Source organism: Rhinoderma darwinii, chromosome 1, assembly GCF_050947455.1.
Source record: "Rhinoderma darwinii isolate aRhiDar2 chromosome 1, aRhiDar2.hap1, whole genome shotgun sequence".
NCBI lineage: Eukaryota > Metazoa > Chordata > Amphibia > Anura > Rhinodermatidae > Rhinoderma > Rhinoderma darwinii.
In genome coordinates this window covers 484,532,070-484,559,901 of record NC_134687.1, presented here as the reverse complement: position 1 = coordinate 484,559,901, position 27,832 = coordinate 484,532,070, and the positions used below count along the sequence as shown (strand labels likewise).

The 27,832-nt window shown below is 44.5% G+C and overlaps 1 protein-coding gene across 2 annotated transcripts in view; it reads right to left on the bottom strand.

Moving 5' to 3' along the window:
* MYL2 (myosin light chain 2) overlaps positions 1-27,832 on the bottom strand; it is a 45,213-nt gene that overhangs the window by 10,174 nt on the left and 7,207 nt on the right. Inside the window, exons 1-6 of one of the 2 annotated variants that reach the window (XM_075854772.1) lie at positions 27,079-27,155; positions 18,954-19,043; positions 11,579-11,654; positions 6,330-6,434; positions 1,793-1,871; positions 1,658-1,706 (exon numbers count right to left, since the gene is read on the bottom strand). In XM_075854772.1, coding sequence (XP_075710887.1) covers positions 1,658-1,706; positions 1,793-1,871; positions 6,330-6,434; positions 11,579-11,654; positions 18,954-19,043; positions 27,079-27,081 — 402 coding nt within the window. In that variant the 5' untranslated portion in view covers positions 27,082-27,155. Of the gene's footprint in view, positions 1-1,657; positions 1,707-1,792; positions 1,872-6,329; positions 6,435-11,578; positions 11,655-18,953; positions 19,044-27,078; positions 27,156-27,832 lie in introns of those variants that run through there. The other variant, XM_075854773.1, reaches the window with a different exon arrangement.

Genomic DNA, 27,832 nt, shown 5'->3' with positions numbered 1-27,832 from the left:
TGTCCGGTTTGAAGAGGTCTTGTGGTGCCAAAACATTGGAAACCCCCCAAATGTGACCCCAATTTGGAAACTAGACCCCTTGAGGAATCCATTGTAGTTTTCTTGGGGTGCATGCGGCTTTTTGATCAGTTTTTATTCTATTTTTAGGTGGCGTGATGACTAAAAAACAGCAATTGTACGATTGTTTTTTTTTTCGTTTTTTTTTACAGCGTTCACCGTGCGCTATAAATAACATATTCACTTTATTCTGCGTGGCGATACGATTACGGCGATACCAGATGTTTATAGTTTTTTTTTATGTCTTATGGCGTTTGCACAATAAAATACGTTTTGTAAACAATCATTCACTTTTTGTGTTGCCTTATTCTAAGAGCCAGAACGTTTTTATTTTTCAATCAATAAAGCCGTGCGAGGACTTTTTTTTTGCGTAACGAACTGTAGTTTCGATCAGGACCATTTTTAGGTACATGCGACTTTTTGATCTCTTTTTATTCCATTTTTTGGGAGGTGAAGTGACCAAACAATTGTGATTGTGGTATGGTTTATTATTATTTTATTTTACGGCGTTCACCGTGCGGGATAAATAATGAAATAATTTTGTAGTTCAGGCCGTTACGGACGCGGCGATACCAATTATGTATAGTTTATTTGTTTGTTTATATATTTTTATTAATAATAAAGGACTGATAAGGGAAAAAGGGGGATTTTTACTTTTAATACTTTTAAATCTTTTATTTTCTTATTTTTACACATCTTTTTTTAACTTTTTTTTTACTTTATTACTTTGTCCCACTAGGGGACTTGAGGGCAGGAGGCCCTGATCGCTATTCTAATACACTGCACTACATGCGTAGTGCAGTGTATTAGAACTGTCAGCTACTCACTGACAGCAAGCATAGTGGGTCCTGACGTTGTCAGGACCCACTAGGCTTCCGTCTATGGCATAGCCGGACGCCATTGTTTGGTGTCCGGTTGCCATAGTCACCATCGCCGGCCGCTATCGCGTAGCAGGCCGGCGATGGCAGCTTAACCCCTAAAAAGCCGCGATCTCTATAGAACGCGGCTTTTAAGGGGTTAATCAGCGGGGACACAGCGATCGGTCCCCGCTGTAGGAGCTGTGACAGCTGCTGAACAAGACAGCAGCGTCACAGCTCCTGTATGTGTCGGGAGGACGGCCGAAACGGCCGTTACTCCCGAGACGTACTATTACGGCATGGAGCGCTAACGATACAGCTGCCATGACGTAATAGTACGTCAAGGAGCGGGAAGGGGTTAAAGGGGTTTTCCTATGAGGGACATTTATGACATATCCACAGAATATGTCATAAATGTCAGATAGAAGATAGATGACAGTCCCACCTCTGGGACCTGCACCTATTTCTAGAATGTGGTCCCCTAAACCCCGTTCTAGCTTTTTGTGCTCATGCTGACTCCATATGCCCTAATAAGGAATGTGGACAGAGGTTGTAGGACAGAACTTAAAAGTTATATGGAAATAGACAATATTTGGTATTATGGGGTTAAGACAAGCAAGAAATTCTGATGTTATTAGACCCTCCAAATGATATTCATTCTTATAACTCCAAAATAGGATGAATGTTCCAGATTGTGTTTATTCTATCATACATAAGTACAGTAAATGAGCTGAAAATTGTACCTCTTCACTTGAGAACCTCTCAGCCTGAGTCATAAGCATCTCTCTAATGCTAAAAATAAAACATAAAAAGGATGAGTTAAAAGACAGCTCAGAATAGGATTATAGCGCAGCATCTCTACAGACACCTTTACTTACTAATCTGATTTGAGAAGACCACTGCCTTCAGGATCAAACACTTTAAAAGCATTTAGAATTGTTTCCTCTGGATCAGCTCCTGCAAGTTCAATTACATATTAGCTCACAATTTAGTTAATAATTCTTATTAATAGTAATCTGTCACAGAAACAACATATATACAAATCTGGTGCACTGCGCTCAATTGGATTCAGTAGGTGCCACTTATACCATTCTACCATTATAAAGGCAGCTATGTAGATAAGATAGATGAGGATAGGCTGCAATGGAGGTAGAGACAAAAATGCTAGTGAATCAAAGCTAGGGGTACTTAAATTATTATCAAGGCCTGATGGAGGTTAGAAAGAAAGCAAACGACTATAATGAAAGAAGACTGGTATTTTATTGTATGGTCTACATAGTGATGATGTCATGCAAACTGACATGTCTGTTTTAGTAACTAATAATATTCTCCATAAAAAAACAATTCTGCAGCATCTTGTCTTAGAACTCGTATTCCTCCTGGAAATGTATGAATAAATTGACAACTGGGTGTTGCCATTTTCCTAGTCAAATTGGTGTGTCTTACATAGTTAAATAGTTACATAGTTAGTTGAAGAAAGACATGTCCATCAAGTTCAATCAAGGGATGGGAAAAGGGAAGGAAACAATTTCTACACATAGGAGCTAATATTTTTTTTTTCTAGGAAATGATCTAAGTCTTTTTTAAAGCCATCTACTGTCCCTGCTGTGACCAGCTCCTGCGGTAGGCTATTCCATAGATTGTCAGTTCTCACAGTAAAGAAAGCTTGTCGCCTCTGCAGATTGAACCTTTTTTTCTCCAGATGGAGGGAGTGCCCCATTGGTTTTTTTAGGGGCTTTTACATTGAACAGGTTATCACTATATTTTTTGTATGTGCCATTAATATATTTATATAAGTTAATCATGTCCCCCCTTAGTCACCTTTTTTCAAGGCTAAATAGGTTTAATTCTTTTAGTCTTACCTCATAACTTAGATTCTCCATGCCCCTTATTAGCTTCGTTGCTCTTTGTATTTTTCCAACTCCAGGGCATCCTTTCTATGAACTGGAGCCCAGAAGTGAACTGTGGTAATATTACATCCCTGTCCCGCGAGTCCATGCCTCTTTTAATACATGACAATATCTTGCTGGCCTTTGAAGCAGCTGATTGACATTGCATGCTGTTATTTCGTTTATGATCTACAAGTACACCCAGATGCTTCTCAACAAGTGACTCCCCCAGTGTAGCTCCCCCTAGGACACAGGATGCATGCAGGTTGTTGGTACCCAGATGCATAACTTTACATTTATCTACATTAAACTTCATGTGCCAAGTGGACACCCAAACACTTAGTGTGTCCAAATCAGCTTGCAATTTATGAACATCTTCCATAGACTGAACAATACTACATAGCTAGAAATAGTACTATTAATCCCATCCTCTATATCATTAATAACACAGACACTGTCAGTACTGATTGGACAGTGTCAGCCTGTGTGGAGCCACCCCCCCCCCTTCACTAGTAACACTCAGTTGTTAATTTATTCATATATTTCTAGGAGGAATACCAGAGGAATGGCACAACGTAGAGTTCTAAAAAAAAGATGCTTCACAATTGTTATTCTATGGTGAATACTATTACTTACTAAAACAGACATGTCAGGTGAGGTGACAGGTCCTCTTTAAGATATATAAAGTTTAGTATTTTTATCTATTTATTTTAATGTATAGGACATTGGCTACAATATCATTAGTAGTACTTTTACTGTTTTATTTGTATTGCTATATCATTGTATAATAGATGTTAGCTAGATCCAGTGGCATAGCTATAGTGGTCGCAGCGGTCGCAATTGCGACCAGGCCCCGAAGCCAGGGGGGCCCAAGGCCCCCCGCACCACATCAATAAAAAGTTACTATAGTAACTCGGGCCACGGGCCCCTGTTACTATAGTAACTGACTGTACTTACCTTCCCGGTTCCGGATCGCAGAGGAGGTCCTGACGTCACGGCGCTGTGCGCAGCGCATGACGTCACAACGCTATGCGCCGCGCACAACATCGAGAGGACAGAACTTCCGCCGCGGCTGAAGAGGAAGGTAAGATTAGTATCCCTGAATGCTAAAGCTGATTGGTGGGGTCCGACTCCCGGGAGCCGGCCAATCAGCTGTTTTGAAGGGGCCGCAGCACTCGTACGAGAGCTGCTTCCCCTTCTTTCCGGTCACACTGTGAATCCGTGTCGGCGATTCACAGTGTGAGCGAGTGGTGAAATGAAGATGGAAGCAGCTCTCGTAAGAGTGCTGCGGCCCCTTCAAAACAGCTGATTGGCCGGCTCCCCGGGAGATGGACCCCGGACACATCAGCTATTGATGGCCTATCCTGAGGATAGGCCATCAATGTTTAGGGACTGGATAACCCCTTTAAGCCTACGATGTAGCAGGCTTAGAGGGCCCATGAGACAGGATCACAGCTTGAGTGATGCTGTCTGCTGGGCCCTTTATCTAAGCCAATGACATGGTAGGCTTAGATACATGGCCCATGTGTGATCCTGTCTGATGGGCTCTGTATTTAAGCCTACCACACTGTACGTTTAGATACAGGGCCCCAGCACACAGTAATCTTATACTGTATAAGATTACTGTCTGCTGGACCCTGTATCTAAGCCTACCTTGTGGTAGGCTAAGATACAGGGTCCCACAGACAGTATCACACATGGGCCCTGTATCTAAGCCTAACACATGTGTTACTAATCGTTTTTTGTTTGTTTTCTTACAGGTTCGGCCGTTGGACTACGTCGGATTGCAGGACTACTTCGATGACTGCTTTTTTATTATCAATAAAATGGTTAATAAGGGCTGTGTGTGGGTTTTTTTTTATTTCAATAAAATATTTTTTCTATGTCTTTGTGTTTTTTTTAAACTATATTACTACCGCCTTAGTAATGGCCGCCGGCTGATTGACAGCATCCATTGCTAAGGCGGGGCTTAGTGTTAGCCGGTGCAGAGGCTAACACTAACCCCCATTATTACCCCGGTACCCACCGCCACCAGGGGTGCTGGGAAGAGGCGGGTACGATCCAGTACCTGACCATCTGCAGTGATGGTTGGGCACCGGGGCAGCCGCAGGCTGATATCATCACGCTGGGACAGGCCAGAAACAGTGGCCCTTCCCCCCCTGGTGATGCTAGGCTGCTGCTGCTTTATTGTATCTGGCTGGTTATGAAAAATGGGGGGGGGACCCCACGTCATTTAAAAAAAATTAAATAAAAAATAATTGGAAAGAACGATGTGGGGTCCCCCATAATTTTCATAACCAGCCAGAAACAACACAGCAGCAGCAGCCTAGCATTACCGGGGTGGGTATGGGCCACTGTTTTTGGCCTTCCCCAGCCTAATACTACCAGCCTGTGGCCGCCCCGGTGCCTGACCGTCACTACAGATGGTCGGGTACTGGTTCGTACCCGGCTCTTCCCAGTACCCCTGGTGGCGGTGGGTACCGGGGTAATAATGGGGGTTAGTGTTGGCCTCTGCACCTGCTAACATTAAGCCCCGCCTTAGTAATGGAGGTTGTCAATCAGCCAGCGGCCATTACTAAGGCGGTGATAATAAAGTTTAAAAAAATACATAAAAATACAAAAAATATTTTATTGAAATAAAAAAACACAACCCCCATTAACCATTTTATTGAGAATAAAAAAACGCTGACATTGAAGTCCTCGTATCCGAAGTGGTCCAACAACCGAACCTGTAAAAAAACACAAACACACAAAAATAATTAGTAACACATAAAGAAGCAAAATTATTATTCTTACCTTTCCTGGGTCCAGCGCTGGAGCCGCAATGTCAGCGAGCTGAGTCCTGTATCTAATCCGATCATGTGTGATACTGTCTGCTGAGCCACTGTATCTAATCCTATCATGTGTGATACTGTCTGCTGAGCCACTGTATCTAATCCTATCATGTGTCATACTGTCTGCTGAGCCACTGTATCTAATCCTATCATGTGTGATACTGTCTGCTGAGCCACTGTATCTAATCCTATCCATAGTTGATAGGGTCGTAGGGCTATAGATATGCTATGCTGTCTCCTATGCACACACACATACATTTTGTTTGCAGACACATATGTATTGGGGCTATTTCCCCAGCCATTTTAAGACCTTAGTGACGCCCCCGGCTGCTAGTGCTGCATTGTTGTGTCACTTAGGAGACCCAGCAATGCAGCTGAAAGCTGCGGACCGTCGGCCATGAGAAGTTTGCAGGGGGGGGGGCCCAATAAGAACATTTGCATCGGTGCCCATGAGCCTTTAGCTACGCCCCTGGGTAGATCCCATATTCTGTGATGGGGAAAGGGGGTGGCTTTTGGAGAAATGGCAGAAATATTTGGTGATGGAGCTAAGGATGACCTTACATCTAAAAAATGTGTTAAGTCTTATTTATTCGTATTCTAGCAATGACCCTGCTTGTTAGCACTCTAGAAAACACTCTAGTCATACATCCATGACTCCTAAGGACTCTTGGTAGAAGTTATAAAGCACTAACCTTTTAGCTTCTCTCCAAACATTGTTAAGAACACAGTAAAATTGATTGGTCCTGGGGCCTCTTTTAACATTTCGTCTAGTTCTTCATTTTTCACATTCAGACGACCTTTAAAGATATAGAAGAATGTGTGTTACATGGTCCATAATAGAACAGTTATGTGTCATGCATTACCTGGCAGTGTGGTAAGTTTGTGCCCTTAACAATCAACAATCCCTGTGTGGAACAGTCCATGTATAAATTCCCTATAAATGACTTTAAATGAATGTTACGCCCCCAGGTGACAAATACTTTGCCTTTAGAGAAATAAACCGGCTATTTTTATCTAATGATAACTAATAACAGCTGAATACACTCTAATGTCAATCAAGACTGGCGGATCCTACATGATTATCTAGATAGTATTACAGTTTCATGTTTGGACATGACGGTATGGTATGTGCAGCATTTCAGTAATTTATGTACTGAATATCCAGGATGTATTAATGAGGAATTATCTTGTAGGATCATTTCTATGAACTACTCAAGTAATAATGGTGACTTGTTCTCAGATATTGTGTTAGCAGCCTACGTCTATTTTGCTTCCAAGTTATTTTAGAAGCCTTTTTTGTTCAGTAGTTTCTTGCGGAGAATGCAAATCATACAGACACACAGGGCCGCCATCAGGAATTTCAGGGCCCCATACAGCTACATTTTCTGGGCCCCCCTACCGTGGCACCGCCTGTTAACGGTACTCCGTCCAGCACTATATCATGCTACCCAGGGCCGCCATCAGGGGGGTATTAGGGGTACTGATGTGAGGGGCCCGGCCAAACCTAATTGAAAGGGGGTCCCGGCAACTGCCGCGACTTGCCTTTGGTAGAAAAAAAACAGGCCCCTGCAATGGGGCTTGTTTTTTTCACCAAAAGAATGTCGTGAGCTGCGGGGCCCCCCCTCTCGTCATGGGGGCCGTCAAACACCGCCCGCGTGACCGCAAGCGCGCACCCGCGACCACCCGCGCATGCGTCCACCAGCGCGCACCAGCGACCGCACGTACCCGTGACCGCCCGCGCACCCGCGACCGCCTGGAACCGCGCACCGAATTTTGAGGCAGATTTTGACCTGCCCACACTATCTTGCCGTGTTTTTTTGCCGCGTTTTTTGCCCGCGGCGATTGAGGACAGCAGACAAAAAATGCAGCGAAAAATGCATTTTCTGCCTCCCATTGATTTCGATGGGAGGTCAGAGGCGGAACCGCGGCAAGAAAGGACATGCTGCTTTTCCTTTTTTCCGCGACTGGCTCCCATTGATTTCAGATTAAATCAATGGGAGGCAGTTTTGGAAGTTGTTTGGTGCTGATTCTGACGCAGTGTCCGAGTCAATATCAAGGCCCAAAAACTCTGTGAACTGGGCCTTATTGTTAGGGCTTATTGAGACGAACGTGTAATACATCCGTGCAATGTGCGTGATTTTCACGCGCCTCGCACGGACCTATGTTACTCTATGGGGCCGTGCAGACTGTCAGTGATTTTCATGCAGCGTGTGTCCGCTGTGTAAAACTCACGACATGTCCTATATTTGTGCGTGGTTCGCGCATCACGCACCCATTGAAGTCAATGGGTGCGTGAAAATCACGCCCAGCACTTCCGCAGCAGTATAAACTATGAATGAAAACAGAAAAGCACCACGTGCTACAAACATACAGAGTGTCATAATGATGGCGGCTGCGCGAAACTCACGCAGCCGCGCATCATACGCTGCTGACACACGGAGCTGTTATGGACCTTTTGCATGCACAAAATGCCACGTTTTTTGCTCGCGCAAAAACCACACGCTTGTGTAAATCCGGCCTTAGGGTAGGAACACACTAGGCATGAACACTGCGAATTTTATGCAACACATTTTATTGTGGAAAATCCGCAGCGTATTACAGTCGCGGCAGAGTGGATGAGATTTAAACAAATCTCATCCACACGCTGCAAAAAAAATTTGACCTGCAGTGTGGCTTTTTAAGCCGCAGCATGTGAATTTATTCTGTGGAATCGCTGCTCCTCTGTTGCGGAAATGCTGCGGTTCTGCAAAAAGGTACTTTTTTAAATTTATAAAAAAGTTTAGACATACCCCGGCCGTAGTCTTGGTGACGCGATCCTCTATTCTTAGCGCAGCCTAGCCTCCTGTCATGACGTTTCAATCCATGTGACTGCTGCAGCGGTCACATGGTCTACAGCATCATCCCAGGAGGCGGGGCTACGTTCAGAAGAGAGAGATGCGTCACCTAAAATACGGCCGGGGCAAGTCTAAACTTTTTTTTCCCTGCAGGATTCCCGCAGCGGACAAGCCTCACGAAACCTGCGCCACTATTTGGTGCGGTTTTGCTGGCAGAATTCCCCGCGGCTACCGTGACGGATAAGCTGTGGAGATTTATTCAGCATATCCGCCTAGTGTGTCCCTTATGATGTCGCTCCTGGAGCTGCTGCCTGTCTCTAAATAGGCAATTGGTCCAGTAGAATTTGGAATTCTTTTTTTTAGTGAACCAGCTTAAAAAAATACAAAACTTTTGTGTTAGGGCCTGTTCACATCACCGTTCGCTTCCGTTCCGGGGTTCCGTCTGAGGTTTCCGTCGGGTGAACCCCGCAACGGAAAGTGAAAGTGGCAGCACAGCTTCAGTTTCAGTCACCATTGATCTCAATGGTGACGGAAACATCGCTAATGGTTTCCGTTCGTCACCATTCCGGCTGGTTTTCGGACGGAATCAATAGCGTAGTCGACTGCGCTAATGGTGACGGAAACTGTGCTGTCACTTTCACTTTCCGTTGCGGGGTTCACCCGACGGAAACCTCAGACGGAACCCCGGTACGGAAGCGAACGGTGATGTGAACAGGCCCTAACACAAAAGTTTTGTATTTTTTTAAGCTGGTTCACAAAAAAAAATAATTCCAAATTCTACTGGACCAACTGCCTATTTAGAGACAGGCAGCAGCTCCAGGAGCGACATCATAAGGGTAGGAACACACTAGGCAGATATGCTGAGTAAAACTCCACAGCTTATCCGCCACGGTAGCCGCAGGGAATTCTGCCAGCAAAACCGCACCAAATAGTGGCACAGGTTTGGTGAGGCATGTCCGCTGCGGGAATCCTGCAGGGAAAAAAAAGTTTAGACTTGCCCCGGCCGTAGTCCTGGTGACGCATCTCTCTCTTCTGAACGTAGCCCCGCCTCCTGGGATGACGCTGTAGACCATGTGACCGCTGCAGCAGTCACATGGGATGAAACGTCATGACAGGAGGCCGGGCTGCGCTAAGAATAGAGGATCGCGTCACCAGGACTACGGCCGGGGTATGTCTAAACTTTTTTATAAATTTAAAAAAGTACCTTTTTTTTTTTCTCATTTTGTGATTTTTGCGGCAGAACCGCAGCATTTCCGCAACCGAGGAGCAGCGATCCCACAGCATAAATTGACATGCTGCGGCTTAAAAAGCCACACTGCAGGTCCATTTTTTTTGCAGCGTGTGGATGAGATTTGTTCATAAAATACGCAGTGTTCATGCCTAGTGTGTTCCTACCCTAAGGCTGGATTCACACAAGCGTGTGCTTTTTGCGCAAGCAAAAAACGTGGCATTTTGCACATGCAAAAGGTCCATAACAGCTCCGTGTGTCAGCAGCGTATGATGCGTGGCTGCGTGATTTCCGCGCAGCCGCCATCATTATGACACTCTGTTTGTATGTTTGTAGCACGTGGTGCTTTTCTGTTTTCATTCATAGTTTATACTGCTGCGGGAGTGCTGGGCGTGATTTTCACGCACCCATTGACTTCAATGGGTGCCTGATGCGCGAACCACGCACAAATATAGGACATGTCGTGAGTTTTACGCAGCGGACACACGGACTCACGCTGCGTGAAAATCACTGACAGTGTGCATGGCCCCATAGAGGAACATAGGTCCGTGCGAGGCGCGTAAAAATCACGCGCGTTGCACGGACGTATTACACGTTCGTCTGAATAAGCCCTAAGGGTATGTTCACACGGCCAAATTTCAGACGTATACGAGGCGTATTTTGCCTCGTTTTACGTCTGGAAATACGTCTCAAATACGTCGTCAAACATCTGCCTATTACTTTCTATGGGTATAACGCTGTATTGTCCACACGACGCGTAATTTTACGCGTCGTACGCCAATTACGACGCGTAAAATTACGCCTCGTAAAAAGAAGTGCAGGACACTTCTTTGGACGTTTTTGGAGCTGTTTTCTCATAGACTCCAATGAAAACAGCTCCAAAAACGGACGTAAAAAACGCTGCGAAAACGGCGTGAAAACGCCGCGAAAAATGCGAGTTGGTCAAAAAACGTCTGAAAAGCAGGGTCTGTTTTCCCTTGAAAACAGCTCTGGATTTTCAGACGTTTTTGTTGACTACGTGTGAACATACCCTAACAATAAGGCCCAGTTCACAGAGTTTTTGGGCCTTGATATTGACTCGGACACTGCGTCAGAATCAGCACCAAACAACTTCCAAAACCGCCAGTCGCGGAAAAAATAAAAAAGCAACACGTCCTTTCTTGCCGCGGTTCCGCCTCTGTCCTCCCATCGAAATCAATGGGAGGCAGAAAATGCATTTTTCGCTGCGTTTTTTGTCTGCTGTCCTCAATCGCCGCGGCCAAAAAACGCAGCAAAAAAACGCGGCAAGATAGTGTGGGCAGGTCAAAATCTGCCTCAAAATTCTTTAAGGAATTTTGAGGCAGATTTTTTTTGCCTGCAAAATACTGTGTGAACAGCACTAAATAATAAACAGCACTTTGAGATACTTTACTCACTGTGTCAGAAGAGCTGCTGGACCCACTCCAGTCCAATTCAGGCGATGTCTTCCAGGCAAGGTCTTCGGTCCAGACGTCCAGTCCTTCACCTCCAGCCAGGCTCCAGGTAAGTTGTGTCCATGTGTGTCCGCGGCTGCGCGCGCTTCGTTCGCGGGTGCGGGTCTCGAGTGCGGGTATTCGTGGGTGCAGGAACGCCCACAAGGAGTTTCCTTGTGCGCGCGATCTGTCGCGCGGGCGGACGGTTTGACGGCCCCCCATGACGAGAGGGGGGGGGTTCGCAGCTCACGACATTCTTTTGGTGAAAAAAACGGGCCCCATTGCAGGGGTCCGTTTTTTCCTACCAAAGGCAAGTCGCGGCAGTTGCCGGGCCCCCCTTTCAATTAGGTTTGGCCGGGCCCCTCACACCAGTACCCCTAATACCCCCCTGATGGCGGCCCTGCAGACACAATAATAACTCTTATTACCTAAGGCTGCAAAGGTATCTCTGAGATCTTCTTTATCAATGAACCCATCTCGATTCTGATCCATTATGGTAAATGCCTTAATACAGAAGAATAAAATAGAAATTAGTCATATTTATTGTAAGGATTCTTTTTTTTTTTTTACTGGAATTGACCACTGTGAACAGATTATTGCCAATGTTCTAACATAGTATGGAAAGCACATTGATCTTTTGGATTAATATACTAGCTCTATATAGATGTTAATCTTTTCCCTCCCAACACTAAATGATCAGAAAAAAAGCATAAACAGCACAGTGTGAAAAAATCTTAGGTATGTTATAACCTTTATAAATGTATTTTATGAGAATTACCAAAGCCTCGGTTCACATCATTAAGGGGCACTACGTTTGGCATATATATTGGCTACCTATGTAACATGCTCCCTATTTAATGTGCCCATAAACTTCTATTAGCGAGACATATGCCAAAAAAAAGTGTCGTTTTGGCATAAGTTTGACTGGTATCCAATTGTAATGAAAAGCATAGAAGATACCAATGGATTCTACAAGAAAACTGAAAGGCATTCAGTTGCATACATCTAGGGCATATGCACGCTAAGTGTAGTATCAAATGTGATTTGAAAAGAGATTAAGCTGTATAAGAAAAAAATAACAATAGTAATGAAAATACCGTAATTATATAGCAAGACAAAGACCTAAATAAAATGTTACCTCATTTCTAAACATAGTGGGGGACATGTACTAAGCAGAATGCGCAAGAATCCATACACAAATTAGATGGCGTGTAACAAATTTATTATCGTGTGTTTTAGACACTTTTTTACTCCATACCTCAACAGTTTTGAAAAGTGGCCAGAAAAAGAAGCGTGGCGAACAGGAGCCATAAAATTAGCTACATTTCTTAAAGGGTTTATCCCAAGATTATAGATTTTTCCACAGCATAGGTGATAAATGTCTGATCGCTGGGACCCCCACTGCTCACTAGAACGGGGGTCCCGAACCCCCAGTTCCACCTCACTGCACAATCGCAGCGGGAAGGAGCTTAAATTGAGCTGCGGTTGAGAATCAGCCTTGCTGTTCCAATCAAAGTCTATGGGACTGACGGAGACAGCCGAGTACATCGCTTGGCTGTTTCCATTAGACCCGTATACATAGAATGGATCTTGTGGCTAGGTGATAAATGTTAAAGGGGTTATCCACTAGTGGACAACTGATGACCTATCCACCGAATAGGTCGTCAGTACATGATCTGTGGGGGTCCGACACACGGACCCTGCACCGTTAAGCCGCTTCGGCTGCCTCTGCACACCAGACGTCCATGCCGATAGCAGATAGCTCCAGTCATGGAATGGTGGCCGAGCTGCAGTACTGCAGCTCTGCTCCTATTCAAGTGAATAGGAGCAGAGCTGCAGTTCGGCAGCATGGTCGCTATGCAATGTACGGAGCCAACTAGCCAACTGCTTCCGGCTCCGTACATTGCATAATTACATTACATAATTAATTACATTGCAGGCCACCGGAGCATCTGATCGGTGCGTGGTTCGGGTGTCGGACCAGCACCTATGATATACTGATGACCTATCCAGGGGATAGGTCATCAGTTGTCTGATAGTGGACAACCCCTTTAATCTTGAGACAACCCCTGTAATGGCAGGAAGGAGGTGAAGGGAACAAGTGAGCCCTAATCTACCCACCGCCCTGTCCCTGCCTACTTGCAACGACCCGCCCTAGGCGACGGGGTACAACTTGGCGGCGGTCCCTACGCTGTCTAAGTGCAAGGGAGTACAAACAGGGAACACGCAAGGGAATACAGTAGCCCACGGAACGCCGCAAGGAAACGGAGCGGTGAATGAGCCAGTCAGGATCAGGAAGTAGTGGAGTATACAAACGGGAGCACGGAGCAGAAGCAAGCCAGGGGCAGAGCAACGCAGGATAAACGGAACTGAAGCAAGGCAGAAGCACGGCAGAAGCAGGCTGGAGCAAGGCAGCAGTGGGGCCAGGAATCCAAGAAGAACAACAAGCAAGGAGGAAGAGAAAACGGCAGGTATAAATGGACAGGGGGCGGAGCTAACTCTGACTGACCAGGCCGCGATAGGCTCTCCCACTCCTGAGCCTGCCACCCTGATTGGTGGGAGCAGGTGTCAGTCTCAGAGGTCTGGCCTCAGGTGTCGACTGATTAATCCTGGGAGTATACCCAGACGTAGTGCCTGGCAGATCCTTTACAGTACTCCCCCTTTTATGAGGGGCCACCGGACCCTTACTAAGAGGACCCGGTTTAGTGGGGAAGAGAAGGTGGAACCTCCTTATCAATACCCCAGCGTGAACATCTCGAGCAGGTACCCAAGTCCTCTCCTCCGGCCCGTATCCTCTCCAATGGACCAGGTACTGGAGGGAGCCCTGGATCATCCTACTGTCCACAATCTTGGCCACCTCGAATTCCACCCCCTCAGGGGTGAGAACGGGAACAGGAGGTTTCCTCGAGGGGGACCAGGACGGGGAGCAGCGTTTCAGGAGGGAGGCATGGAAGACGTCGTGTATGCGAAAGGATGGGGGCAGCTCCAGACAGAAGGATACAGGGTTGAGGACTTCAATGACCTTATAAGGTCCAATAAATCGGGGAGCAAACTTCCTGGACGGGACCTTAAGGCGCAAGTTCCTCGACGACAACCACACCAGATCCCCGACGACAAACCGGGGGTTAGCAGAACGTCTACAATCAGCCTGAATCTTTTGTACGCTCTGGGACGCCTCTAGGTTCTTCTGAACCTGGGCCCAGACTGTGCACAGTTCCCGATGAACGTCCTCTACCTCGGGATTATTGGAACAACCAGGGGAAACGGAGGAGAACCTAGGATTAAACCCGAAATTACAGAAAAACGGGGAGACCCCTGACGAGTTACTGACCCGGTTATTCAGGGAAAATTCGGCGAGGGGAAGGAATGAGACCCAATCAAATTGACAGTCAGAAATGAAACACCTTAAATATTGTTCCAGGGATTGGTTAGTCCTTTCCGTTTGGCCATTAGTTTCGGGATGGAAGGCGGAGGAGAAGGATATATCAATCTCCAACTTTTTACAAAAAGCTCTCCAAAATAAGGAAACAAATTGTACCCCTCTGTCCGAAACTATATTGACTGGGGCCCCATGGAGACGCAGAATGTGTTTCACAAACAAAGAAGCTAACGTCTTGGCGTTAGGTAGTTTCTTAAGGGGCACAAAGTGGCACATCTTGCTGAAGCGGTCTACTACCACCCACACCACCGACTTGCCCTGAGATGGAGGCAAATCGGTGATAAAATCCATGGAGATATGGGTCCAAGGTCTCTGGGGAATGGGCAAGGAACGTAGTAAGCCCGCAGGTCGGGACCTAGGGGTCTTGGACCTAGCACAGACCTCACAAGCGGCGACGTAAGCCCTAACGTCTTTAGGCAACCCAGGCCACCAATAGTTTCTGGTAATGAGGAGTTTGGTACCCAAGATGCCAGGATGACCAGATAGAGCGGAGTCATGGTTTTCCCTGAGTACCCTTAGCCGGTATTGCAGGGGGACAAACAGTTTGTCCACAGGGAGGTTCCCGGGAGCTGAACCTTGATCAGCCGCGATGTCAGAGGCTAAGTCAGAATCAGTGGCAGAAACAATTATACCAGGGGGTAAAATACAAGCAGGATCCTTCTCAGAAGGAGGATTAGCCATGAAACTACGTGACAGTGCATCAGCCTTAATATTTTTGGACCCAGCCCTATAGGTAACCAAGAAATTAAATCTGGTAAAGAACAGTGCCCAACAAGCAGATTCTTGTGGTCAGTAAGGACCGTTACCTGGTGTCTGGCCCCCTCCAAGAAGTGACGCCACTCTTCAAAAGCCCATTTAATGGCTAAAAGTTCACGGTTGCCAATATCATAGTTACACTCCGTGGGCGAAAACTTCCTAGAGAAGTAAGCACAAGGGCGGAGATGGGTGAGGGAGCTGGTACCCTGGGACAAGACGGCCCCCACTCCCACCTCGGACGCGTCAACCTCCACAATAAATGGCTCCCTTTGGTTGGGCTGAACCAGCACGGGGGCCGAGATAAAGCACTTCTTGAGGGTCTCAAAAGCCTGGACGGCCTCAGGGGGCCAATGGAGGACATCAGCACCCTTGCGAGTGAGGTCCGTAAGAGGCTTAGCGACGACCGAGAAGTTGGCAATAAATCTCCTGTAATAGTTAGCGAACCCCAAAAAACACTGTAGCGCCTTCAGGGAGGCAGGTTGGACCCATTCCGCCACAGCCTGAACCTTGGCAGGGTCCATGCGGAATTCATGAGGAGTGAGGATTTGACCTAAAAATGGTATCTCCTGTACCCCAAACACACATTTTTCGGTCTTCGCAAACAGATTATTTTCCCGAAGGACCTGGAGGACCTTCCTGATATGCTCCACGTGCGAGGACCAGTCCTTGGAAAACACCAGTATGTCATCAAGGTACACTACAAGAAAATTACCCAGGTAATCTCTCAGAATTTCATTAATAAAATTCTGGAAGACGGCAGGGGCATTACACAACCCAAAGGGCATGACTAGGTATTCGAAATGACCTTCGGGTGTGTTGAACGCAGTTTTCCACTCATCCCCCTCTTTGATGCGGATAAGGTTATATGCCCCCCATAGATCGAACTTAGAGAACCATTGGGCCCCCTGAACCTGATTAAAAAGATCCGGAATCAAAGGAAGGGGATACTGGTTCCTTACTGTGACCTTATTCAAGTTCCGATAATCAATGCACGGCCTAAGACCACCATCCTTCTTCCCCACGAAGAAGAAGCCAGCACCTACAGGAGAAGTCGAGGGGCGAATGAAACCCTTGGCCAGGCATTCTTGGATATACTCCCTCATAGCTTTACGTTCAGGACATGAAAGATTAAATATCCTACCCTTAGGAAGCTTGGCACCAGGCACCAAATCGATGGCGCAATCGTAATCTCTATGAGGGGGCAACACCTCGGAGGCCTCCTTAGAAAACACATTAGCGAAGTCCTGAACAAACTCAGGAAGCGTGTTTACCTCCTCCCGGGGAGAAATAGAGTTAACCGAAAGACATGACATCAGGCAATCACTACCCCATTTGGTGAGATCCCCAGTATTCCAATCAAACGTGGGATTATGTAGCTGCAACCAGGGAAGACCTAATACCAGATCGGACGATAATCCCTGCATCACCAGTACAGAGCACTGCTCCAAATGCATGGAGCCAACACGGAGTTCAAAAACAGGAGTATGCTGAGTAAAATAACCATTAGCAAGAGGAGTGGGGTCGATACCTACTACCGGTATAGGATAAGGTAAATCAATAAAAGGCATTTTTAGAGACATAGCAAATTCCACAGACATGATATTAGCAGATGAGCCCGAATCCACGAAGGCACTGCCAGTGGCAGACCGGCCAGCAAACGAGACCTGAAAGGGAAGCAAAATCTTATTGCGTTTAGTATTAACGGGAAATACCTGCGCGCCCAAGTGACCTCCCCGATGATCACTTAGGCGCGGAAGTTTTCCGGCTGTTTATTCTTGCGCCTGGGACAGGTGTTCAGTAGATGCTTGTCGTCCCCACAATAGAAGCAGAGACCATTCTTCCTGCGAAACTCTCTACGTTGTCGAGGGGACATGGAGGCCCTGAGTTGGATAGGTACCTCCGAGTCCTCCGTGGAAGAGCGAGGAGACGGGACCTCGGGGGGAATCGCAGGGCAGTCAGAGTGGAAAACATTGAAACGTTCAAGCTGACGTTCCCTGAGACGTCGGTCAAGTCATACTGCTAGGGCCATAACCTGGTCTAGGGAGTCAGAAGAGGGGTAGCTAACCAGCAGATCCTTCAGGGCGTCAGATAATCCTAACCTAAACTGGCACTTTAGGGCCGGGTCGTTCCACCGAGAAGCTACGCACCACTTTCTAAAATCAGAACAGTATTCCTCAACAGGTCTCCTACCCTGACGTAAGGTCACCAGCTGACTCTCGGCTAAGGCAGTCCTGTCAGTCTCGTCGTAAATGAGACCGAGGGCAGAGAAAAACCGATCAACGGAGGAAAGTTCAGGGGCGTCAGGAGCCAAGGAGAAGGCCCACTCTTGGGGCCCTTCCTGGAGTCGGGATATAATGATACCCACCCGCTGGTTCTCGGAACCTGAGGAGTGAGGTCTTAGGCGGAAATAAAGTCTGCAACTCTCCCGGAAGGAGAGAAAAGTCTTACGGTCCCCTGAGAACCGGTCAGGTAACTTGAGGTTGGGTTCTAAAGGTGAGGTGAGGGGTACTACAAAGGCAGCGTCAGACTGATTGACCCTCTGAGCCAGGGCCTGGACCTGTAGGGAGAGGCCCTGGATCTGCTGGGTCAGGGTCTCAAGGGGGTCCATGATAGCGTCAGCGTAGAAGAAATGGTAGACTAGGTAAGGGCTTGTTATTATGTAATGGCAGGAAGGAGGTGAAGGGAACAAGTGAGCCCTAATCTACCCACCGCCCTGTCCCTGCCTACTTGCAACGACCCGCCCTAGGCGACGGGGTACAATTGGCGGCGGTCCCTACGCTGTCTAAGTGCAAGGGAGTACAAACAGGGAACACGCAAGGGAATACAGTAGCCCACGGAACGCCGCGAGGAAACGGAGCGGTGAATGAGCCAGTCAGGATCAGGAAGTAGTGGAGTATACAAACGGGAGCACGGAGCAGAAGCAAGCCAGGGGCAGAGCAACGCAGGATAAACTGAACTGAAGCAAGGCAGAAGCACGGCAGAAGCAGGCTGGAGCAAGGCAGCAGTGGGGCCAGGAATCCAAGAAGAATAACAAGCAAGGAGGAAGAGAAAACGGCAGGTATAAATGGACAGGGGGCGGAGCTAACTCTGACTGACCAGGCCGCGATAGGCTCTCCCACTCCTGAGCCTGCCACCCTGATTGGTGGGAGCAGGTGTCAGTCTCAGAGGTCTGGCCTCAGGTGTCGACTGATTAATCCTGGGAGTATACCCAGACGTAGTGCCTGGCAGATCCTTTACAACCCCTTTAACAACATGCAGCACTTTTTGATGCAAAATACTGGTGTCAGTTATGCCGGCTATGAGGTTGCCTAGTGCAGAAAAATGTGTCGCAAATGTCTAGGGAGTTGCGCCACATTTATCATACCATGTGTACCATTTTGATATATTTGGCGAAATTTGATCCCTTTTCACTGTCTTGTAAAATAATTATGCTATATTTGCTACACACACACACGCAATCTGAATAATGAGTAAGGTTGGAAAGTGATTTTCAATTTGTGCAGCCAGAAGCTTCTGCTATTTCTATACATTGTCTATTCCAGTACACAAAATGTTACGCCATTTTAACTATTTGCAGCATGTCCCATTTGTCTACACACATCACTTACCTCCTTAAATTCCTGAATCTGAGTTTGCTCAAACATGGAGAATACATTGGAGTTGGCACCTTCTGACCTCTTCTTTGCTTTCTTCGGAGACTTGAAAAAGTTGGGATAAATATTAATGTAAAAAAAACAAAAAGTTTGCATTTTCATGGAAGAGTAAAGACAATAATTTATGTAAGATGTATAACTGACATTCCCTTAACGACCACCAATACGCCTTTTCATGGCGGCCATTAAGGGTACTTATGCCAGAGCGCCGCCTTTTCACGACGCTCTGACGTAAGCGCGGCACGGGTGTCCTGTGCCGGCTAAAGCGGGTGTCTGCCTGTCTAAAGACAGCCCGACACCTGCACTAACGGGCGGGATCGATTTCAACATCGATCTCACACGTTTAACCCATTGGATGCGGCACTCAATAGCGAGCACCGCATCCAAGTGGTTTTGGAGGGAGGGTGCTCCCTCTCTCACCCCATCAGCACCCTGCAATTGCAATTGCAGGGTGTCAATGGCTTCTATGGCAGCCGGGCGCCTAACAAAAGCCCTCAGGTCTGCCTGTAGTGGATGCCTGCTTGGCCATGCCTGAGGCATGACCTAGCAGGTGCCTGTCAGTTTTACACAGAGAATAATACGCTGCAATACAGAAGTATTGCAGTGTATTATAAAAGCGATCAGAAGATCGCATAGTGAAGTTCCCCAGTGGGACTAAAAATACAGTTAACAAAAAGTTTAATAAAGTTAATAATAAATAAATAAAAATCCCAAATAAAAAAAAATGAAAAACCCACTTTTTCCCCTTAGAAAATACTTTAATATGAAAAAACAAAAAAATATATAAAACATTACACATATTTGGTATCGCCGTGTCCGTAATGACCCCACCTATAAAGCAATTACATTATTTAACCCGTACGGTGAACGCCGTAAAAATGAAAATAGAAAACAATGCCAGATTTCTGCCTTCAAAAAATTTGATAAAAAGTGATAAAAAAGTCGCATGTACTCGAAAATGGTACCAATAAAAACTAGAAGTCGTCCAGCAGCTGAATCGGCGTAAAACTAAAACAATTATGGCTCTTAAAACATGGCGACACAAAAACAAATAATTTTGAAAAAAATGTGTTTTTTTTCTGTGTAAAAGTAGTAAAACATACAAAATCTATATAAATTTGGTATCGCCACAATCGTAATGACCCACTGAATAAAGATATTATTTTATTTATACCACACAGTAGATGGCGTAAATCTAAGACGCAAAAAAGAGTGGTGGTGGTTTAAGTGGCTTGTGAACTAAGTGGAGTTCTAAAACCGGAGTTGAAAAGAGGAGTTGAAGCCCCAGTAAGTACTTTTCTTTTTCTTTGACAATTGTTCGCTGTTTTGGTGTAACTTGGATAATGGATAGCAAGATTGGAGGTTTTCTTCAGTGCACAGTTTGTCATATGTATACACGACTGGAGCCGGAGTTCCAGGGTGAATATCTCTGTGGCAGATGTGAGCATGTTGTTCACCTGGAAGCTCGCATTAGAGATCTGGAAGAGCAAAATGCAACACTGAGGAAGATAGACAATTTTGAGCGGAGCTTGCTGCTCACAGAGCATGCAGTTAGTGGGTTAGAACTGGAGGGTGAAGACATGGGTGAGCAGGATCAGGTAAGTAGCTGGGTTAATGTAGTTAGGGGCAGTAGAAAGGGGTCAAAGACAAGGAAGGCCGATCCGGTTTCTGGCATTCCAAGCAAAATTGCCAGGTTGGGTGATGATGCGAGGGTGTCAGTCTCAGAAAAGGCAGCCCTAGTGGATACTGATCTCCCTAACAGCCGGGAGAACAGCCCAGCTAGTAGTCGGCGGGATGGTAATGCAGGTAAGCCAAGACAATTGATAGTTGTAGGGGATTCTATAATCAGGAAGACGGATAGAATAATTTGTCGCCAAGACCGCCTCAACCAAATGGTTTGCTGTCTCCCTGGTGCCAGGGTTCGGCATGTGGTGGAACGGGTGGACAAATTGCTGGGAGGGGCTGGTGATGATCCAGCTGTCGTGGTCCATGTCGGTACCAACGACAGAATAAATGGTAGGTGGAGGAGCCTTAAGAATAATTTTAAAGAACTAGGCTACAAGCTGAAGGGAAGGACCTCCAAGGTTGTATTCTCAGGAATACTGCCTGTGCCATGCGCATCACAGGAAAGACAGCGGGAGCTTAGGGAGTTAAATGCATGGCTGAAGTCTTGGTGTAGAGGAGAAGGATTTGGGTTCCTAGAGCACTGGGCTGACTTTTCATTGGGGTACAAACTGTATTCTGCAGATGATTTGCACCTAAATGGAAGGGGGTCCGCTGTGCTGGGGGAGAGAATTCTAGCTGGGGTGGCGGAGTATTTAAACTAGGGCTGAGGAGGGAGGTCAATGTAGAAAAAAAAGGGGTAGCCAGGTTAGAGAGGGGTCAGACTATATTGGTGGGGGGAGAAACAGAATGTGGGGAGAGGACTAGACAACAAGATAAGGAGATCCTTTCGTTACAAAACATCAGTGTAAATAAAAAGGACCGATTAATGTCAAATCACATTTCTGATAATAAAAGTGAAAAACTGACAGGCAAGTTAAAGTGTATGTTCACAAATGCCAGAAGTCTAGCAAGCAAAATGGGGGAGCTGGAGGCCTTGATACTGGAAGAAAATATAGATATAGTTGGTGTTGCTGAAACATGGCTGGACTCTTCACATGACTGGGCTGTAAATCTACAGGGTTTTACACTTTTTCGTAAAGACAGGACAAATAGGAAAGGTGGTGGTGTATGTCTGTATGTGAGAAGTGATATGAAGGCGAGTGTGAAAGAGACAATAGTGGGTGAAGACTGTGAGGAGGTTGAAACCTTGTGGGTGGAACTAGAAAGGGAGGTAAACACTGAAAAAATTACTTTTGGTGTAATCTATAGACCCCCCAATATAACTGAGGAGATGGAAGGTCAGATATATAAACAGATGGAGCGGGCTGCACAGGCGGGTACTGTAGTGATAATGGGAGATTTTAATTTCCGGGATATTAATTGGTGTCATGGTTCGGCTTCAACTGCAAAGGGGAGACATTTCCTCAACCTGTTGCAGGACAATTTTATGGGCCAGTTTGTGGAAGACCCGACTAGAGGTGAAGCTCTGTTGGATCTGGTCATTTCTAATAATGCAGATCTTGTTGGGAATGTCAATGTTCGTGAAAACCTCGGTAACAGTGATCACAATATAGTTACATTTTACCTATACTGTAAAAAACAAACGCAGGCTGGGAGGGCAAAAACATTTAATTTTAAGAAAGCCAATTTCCCCAGGATGAGGGCTGCAATTCAGGATATAGACTGGGAAGAACTAATGTCAAATAATGGAACAAATGATAAATGGGAGATTTTCAAATCTACTTTGAGTTATTATAGTGCAAAATTTATTCCTACAGGTAATAAGTATAAACGACTCAAATTAAACCCCACATGGCTTAAACCTTCTGTGAAAGGGGCAATACATGACAAAAAAAGGGCATTTAAAAAATACAAATCTGAGGGTACAGCTGTAGCCTTTGTAAAATATAAAGAGCTTAATAAAATCTGTAAAAATGTAATAAAATTAGCAAAAATACAAAATGAAAGGCAGGTGGCCAAGGATAGTAAAACAAATCCTAAAAAATTCTTCAAGCATATAAATGCAAAAAAGCCAAGGTCTGAACATGTAGGACCCCTAGATAATGGTAATGGGGAGTTGATCACAGGGGATCAAGAGAAGGCAGAGTTACTAAATGGGTTCTTTAGCTCTGTATATACAACAGAAGAAAGAGCAGCTGATGTAGCCGGTGCCAGTGCTGTTAATATATCAGTTGATATACTGAATTGGATGAATGTAGAGATGGTCCAAGCTAAATTAAATAAAATAAATGTGCACAAGGCCCCGGGACCAGATGGGTTACACCCTAGAATTCTTAAAGAGCTTAGTTCAGTTATTTCTGTCCCCCTTTTCATAATATTCAGAGAATCTCTAGTGACTGGTATAGTGCCAAGGGACTGGCGCAGGGCAAATGTGGTGCCTATTTTCAAAAAGGGCTCTAGGTCTTCCCCGGGTAATTATAGACCAGTAAGCTTAACATCCATCGTGGGGAAAATGTTTGAGGGGCTATTGAGGGACTATATACAGGATTATGTGACAATAAATAGCATTATAAGTGACAGCCAGCACGGTTTTACCAAGGACAGAAGTTGTCAAACTAACCTAATCTGTTTTTATGAAGAGGTGAGCAGAAGTCTAGACAGAGGGGCCGCTGTGGATTTAGTGTTTTTGGACTTTGCAAAGGCATTTGACACTGTCCCCCATAGACGCCTAATGGGTAAATTAAGGACTATAGGTTTAGAAAATATAGTTTGTAATTGGATTGAGAATTGGCTCAAGGACCGTATCCAGAGAGTTGTGGTCAATGATTCCTTCTCTGAATGGTCACCGGTTATAAGTGGTGTACCCCAGGGTTCAGTGCTGGGACCACTATTATTCAACTTATTTATTAATGATATAGAGGAAGGGATTAATAGCACTATTTCTATTTTTGCAGATGACACCAAGCTATGTAATATAGTTCAGACTATGGAAGATGTTCATGAATTACAGGCAGATTTAAACAAACTAAGTGTTTGGGCGTCCACTTGGCAAATGAAGTTTAATGTAGATAAATGTAAAGTTATGCATCTTGGTACCAACAACCTGCATGCATCATATGTCCTAGGGGGCGGTACACTGGCGGATTCACTTGTTGAGAAGGATCTGGGTGTACTTGTAAATCATAAACTCAATAACAGCATGCAGTGTCAATCAGCTGCTTCAAAGGCCAGCAGGATATTGTCGTGTATTAAAAGAGGCATGGACTCGCGGGACAGGGATGTAATAATGCCACTTTACAAAGCATTAGTGAGGCCTCATCTAGAATATGCAGTTCAGTTCTGGGCTCCAGTTCATAGAAAGGATGCCCTGGAGTTGGAAAAAATACAAAGAAGAGCAACGAAGCTAATAAGGGGCATGGAGAATTTAAGTTATGAGGAAAGATTGAAAGAATTAAACCTATTTAGCCTTGAAAAAAGACGACTAAGGGGGGACATGATTAACTTATATAAATATATTAATGGCACATACAAAAAATATGGTGAAATCCTGTTCCTTGTAAAACCCCCTCAAAAAACAAGGGGGCACTCCCTCCGTCTGGAGAAAAAAAGGTTCAAGCTGCAGAGGCGACAAGGCTTCTTTACAGTGAGAACTGTGAATTTATGGAATAGCCTACCGCAGGAGCTGGTCACAGCAGGGACAGTAGATGGCTTTAAAAAAGGGTTAGATAATTTCCTAGAACAAAAACATATTAGCTCCTATGTGTAGAAATTTTTCCTTCCCTTTTCCCTTCCCTTGGTTGAACTTGATGGACATGTGTCTTTTTTCAGCCGTACTAACTATGTAACTATACTATGTAACTATGTAAGGTTATGTTTTTTTCCATTACCCCCCCAAAAAAGTTAATAAAAGTTAATCAATAACTTATATGTACCCCAAAATGGTGCTATTAAAAAATACAGCTTGTCTTGCAAAAAAAAAGACCTTATACAGCTATGTCGACGCAAAAAATAAAAAAGTTATAGCTCTTGGAATGCGACGATGGAAAAACGCAAAAAATAGCTTGGTCGGGTTTAAAATGGGCTGGTCACTAAGGGGTTAAACTGCCAGATTGATATTCACCTATTCATAATAAGAAGAGTTTGGTCAGGCAACCTGGTAATTCAGCCTTTATTCTTTAAAGGAGTTTTCTAGTTTAGAAATATACCCTATTAGGGAATTCTGAGATAATAGAGGGGGGTCCACTGTTTAGGATCCCCATCTCTTGTCCAGAATGAAGAGTAGTTACAAAGAGCGTCTCTTGCTCTGGAGGATCTGTCCTGTATTATATAGACAACCCATTGATTTGAATGGCACTGTGTAATGCTTAATTTCCCCTGTGGTGGCAATGCAGGGAAATTGAACACTTACTGCCAGATTCCCCACAGATGACAGCTGATTGCTGGAGGACCCAGCAGGGAGACAAATTTTGTTCTTATTGTCAAATGACCCTTCTAAAAAATAGGGATTGTCCAAAGCGGACAATTCCTTTAATATTGAATGTCTCCAAAAGCATATTGGATTGTGATACAAAAGCACAATGGATTTTCTCCACGACACAAAATAAGCCTGGACCATGATTAATTGATTAGAGGGATATCCTGGAAAATCAGAAGACCTTTTAGACATGTATCTTAAACATCGTGGCCCCTCCCCTATAGCTGATAGTAGGGTGCCATCATGAACCCTAATATCAGCATTTGACAATTGAATAGATTGGAGATTTTTTTTTCGTATGGCTTGTTTCCATCTTTGCATATATAAATAGTTAAAATTTGGGAAAACTCATCCCAACAAGGAAAAAAACATTGGAGCATTTATCAGAGGAATAATATTTGTCTCTATGTCTGGGTTCAGTCTAACCAATAGTAGCCAGTGAGACTTTTGTTCCCATTGTCTTTATTGTACCAGACAGTCAATAAGTAGTTGCTGATTAAGGATTGCAAATCATTGCATAAATCATAATGTGAATACAACACAATCATAAAATCAGTGTCTCAGCCCTTACTGTATAATGTCAGCATAAAAATGTGCTCAATAGATAGGCATCTGTCATAAAAGACCATGTATTTGCAACATAATAAAATGGTTTATTGCGATAACTAAATGAGCCTTATTGCAGAAAAAAACAACTCCTCAAACCCCTCCAAAAAGCCAGAAATCCATATAGAGATTATTGTCAATTACATATATAATATAAATATACACTGAATAAAATAACTGGGCCGATGTCTGTTGCTTAGCATGACTATAAAAACTGAGAAAAATAGGATGACTACTGAATACCTCAGCTATAAATTTCCAGGTCCAGCTCAGAGTTTTACCCAATAGATTTTACACTTCTTGTACACATCATTGGACAATGCAGTCCAGTTATATCCTATGACATTAGGTGCACGATTGCCAGTATTTTAATATCATTGAGAATAATAGGCAAATCAAGGTAATTTGGCTATAGATGTAACATTTATTTTTATTTTTGTTTAGTGCAGAATTGTTGCAAAGCAACAAAGTGCCTTATATAAGAACATGCTCGATTATTGACTCAGAACCAACCACCTGGGTGCTATATGCAAATTATATTTAAAGGAGTTGTCTATTTTGGATAATCTCTTTTGGTTAGAAGGGTCCTCTTAAATTAAGTTGATCACAAGGTCTCATTGTTGGGACCCTGAGCGATCAGCTGTGATCTGTAAGGGAAATGGTACCAAGTGTTCAATACCTCTACAGCACCACTGCAGGGCAACTAAAGCATTACATGCTTTTAATTGAATACAATAGGCTGTCTATGTAATGCACAGACACACTGGGTTCCCCAGACTGAGAAACGCTCTTTGTACCGGTTTACTGCTTTGGTTAAATAGTTGAAGGTATTGAACAAAATTCCCTAATAATGTATTTGAAAATGGGTATTTTTAAACCAGACAACCCCTTTAAGGACTCTCAATTTCACAAAACAATTGCATGATATTAATGAAGATGAGTCAAAATGATAAAGCATGTCCAATAATTTGTGAATTTATTTTTATGGATCATACCTGATCATTTTTATACCATAGATGTAATGATTATCTTTAAAAATCATCATTAACGGACATATTGTATAACCACCGTGTACAATATTTGTTAAATCACACATATATGAATAGAAAGTAAGCATTAAATAATGCAAATCTAGACATTACAAGGCATAAAAATGTCAAAGGATAATTCTCTAAGTATAGACTATCCTTGGAAATTAGTAATACTTGCAACAAATTAAGGGAAATATAAAATACTGGTTAAAAAAAACAAACCTTTACTATACCAGTACTGGATTTTCTTCTAAACAATCACTGTCCAACTTTTCAATTCACATCCCTCTCCCAGTATCATAAACATGAACCATGACTCTCTATCTGCTCATAGTCTAATGTGTGAATCCCCACTGCTCTTTGCTGAATAATGAGATCTTACAAATCTCCATTTTTTACTTACCATTGTTCAGCTGGTATGTGTGATGTTACTGGCAGTGAACTTCCTAGACTTGATCAGTGAGCCCTGTCCAGTCAGACAATAAATATGCCCCCATACTAGTTATAAATAAACTCATGCCCACTTTTGGCAGTGTAGGGTAGCCCCATCCTCAAACAGTCTTTCCCTTGTCTCCAATCTTGACACATTGTTGTGCACTCTGATGATATGTGAGACAAAGAAGATCTGAAGGTTATGGAAACCCAATGCTTGTGCAGCTTCATCCCATATACAATCTTATTTAAAGCAACAATGCTACAGCAGATGGCTTAGAACACTACTCATGACAATTGCTGCTGACGTTACCCTGTTGGCAGAATGCCAACACTTTTCATTTCATGCTACCTATTGTTTGTCGTTTACTTCTATCCGTGTTTTTCAGTGGTACAACATGGAATAAAATGGGGAGTAGTAGAGGAAGGGAAATGAGAATGTATTAACATATTGGTGAAGTCCTACATAAGTAGCGGGGTCTGATAGTGACTCAAGAGAAGGAAGATACAACAGAATAATCCTTAGTTTTAGAAATACATAGATTTGACCCCTTTTTGTGATTCAGACGAACGTATAATACGTCTGTGCTACGCGCGTGATTTTCACCCGCGTCGCACGGACCTATGTTTGTCAATGGGGCCGTCCAGACAGTCCCTGAGTTTCACGCAGCGTATGTCCGCTGCGTAAAACTCACGACATGTCCTATATTTGCCCGTTTTTCGCG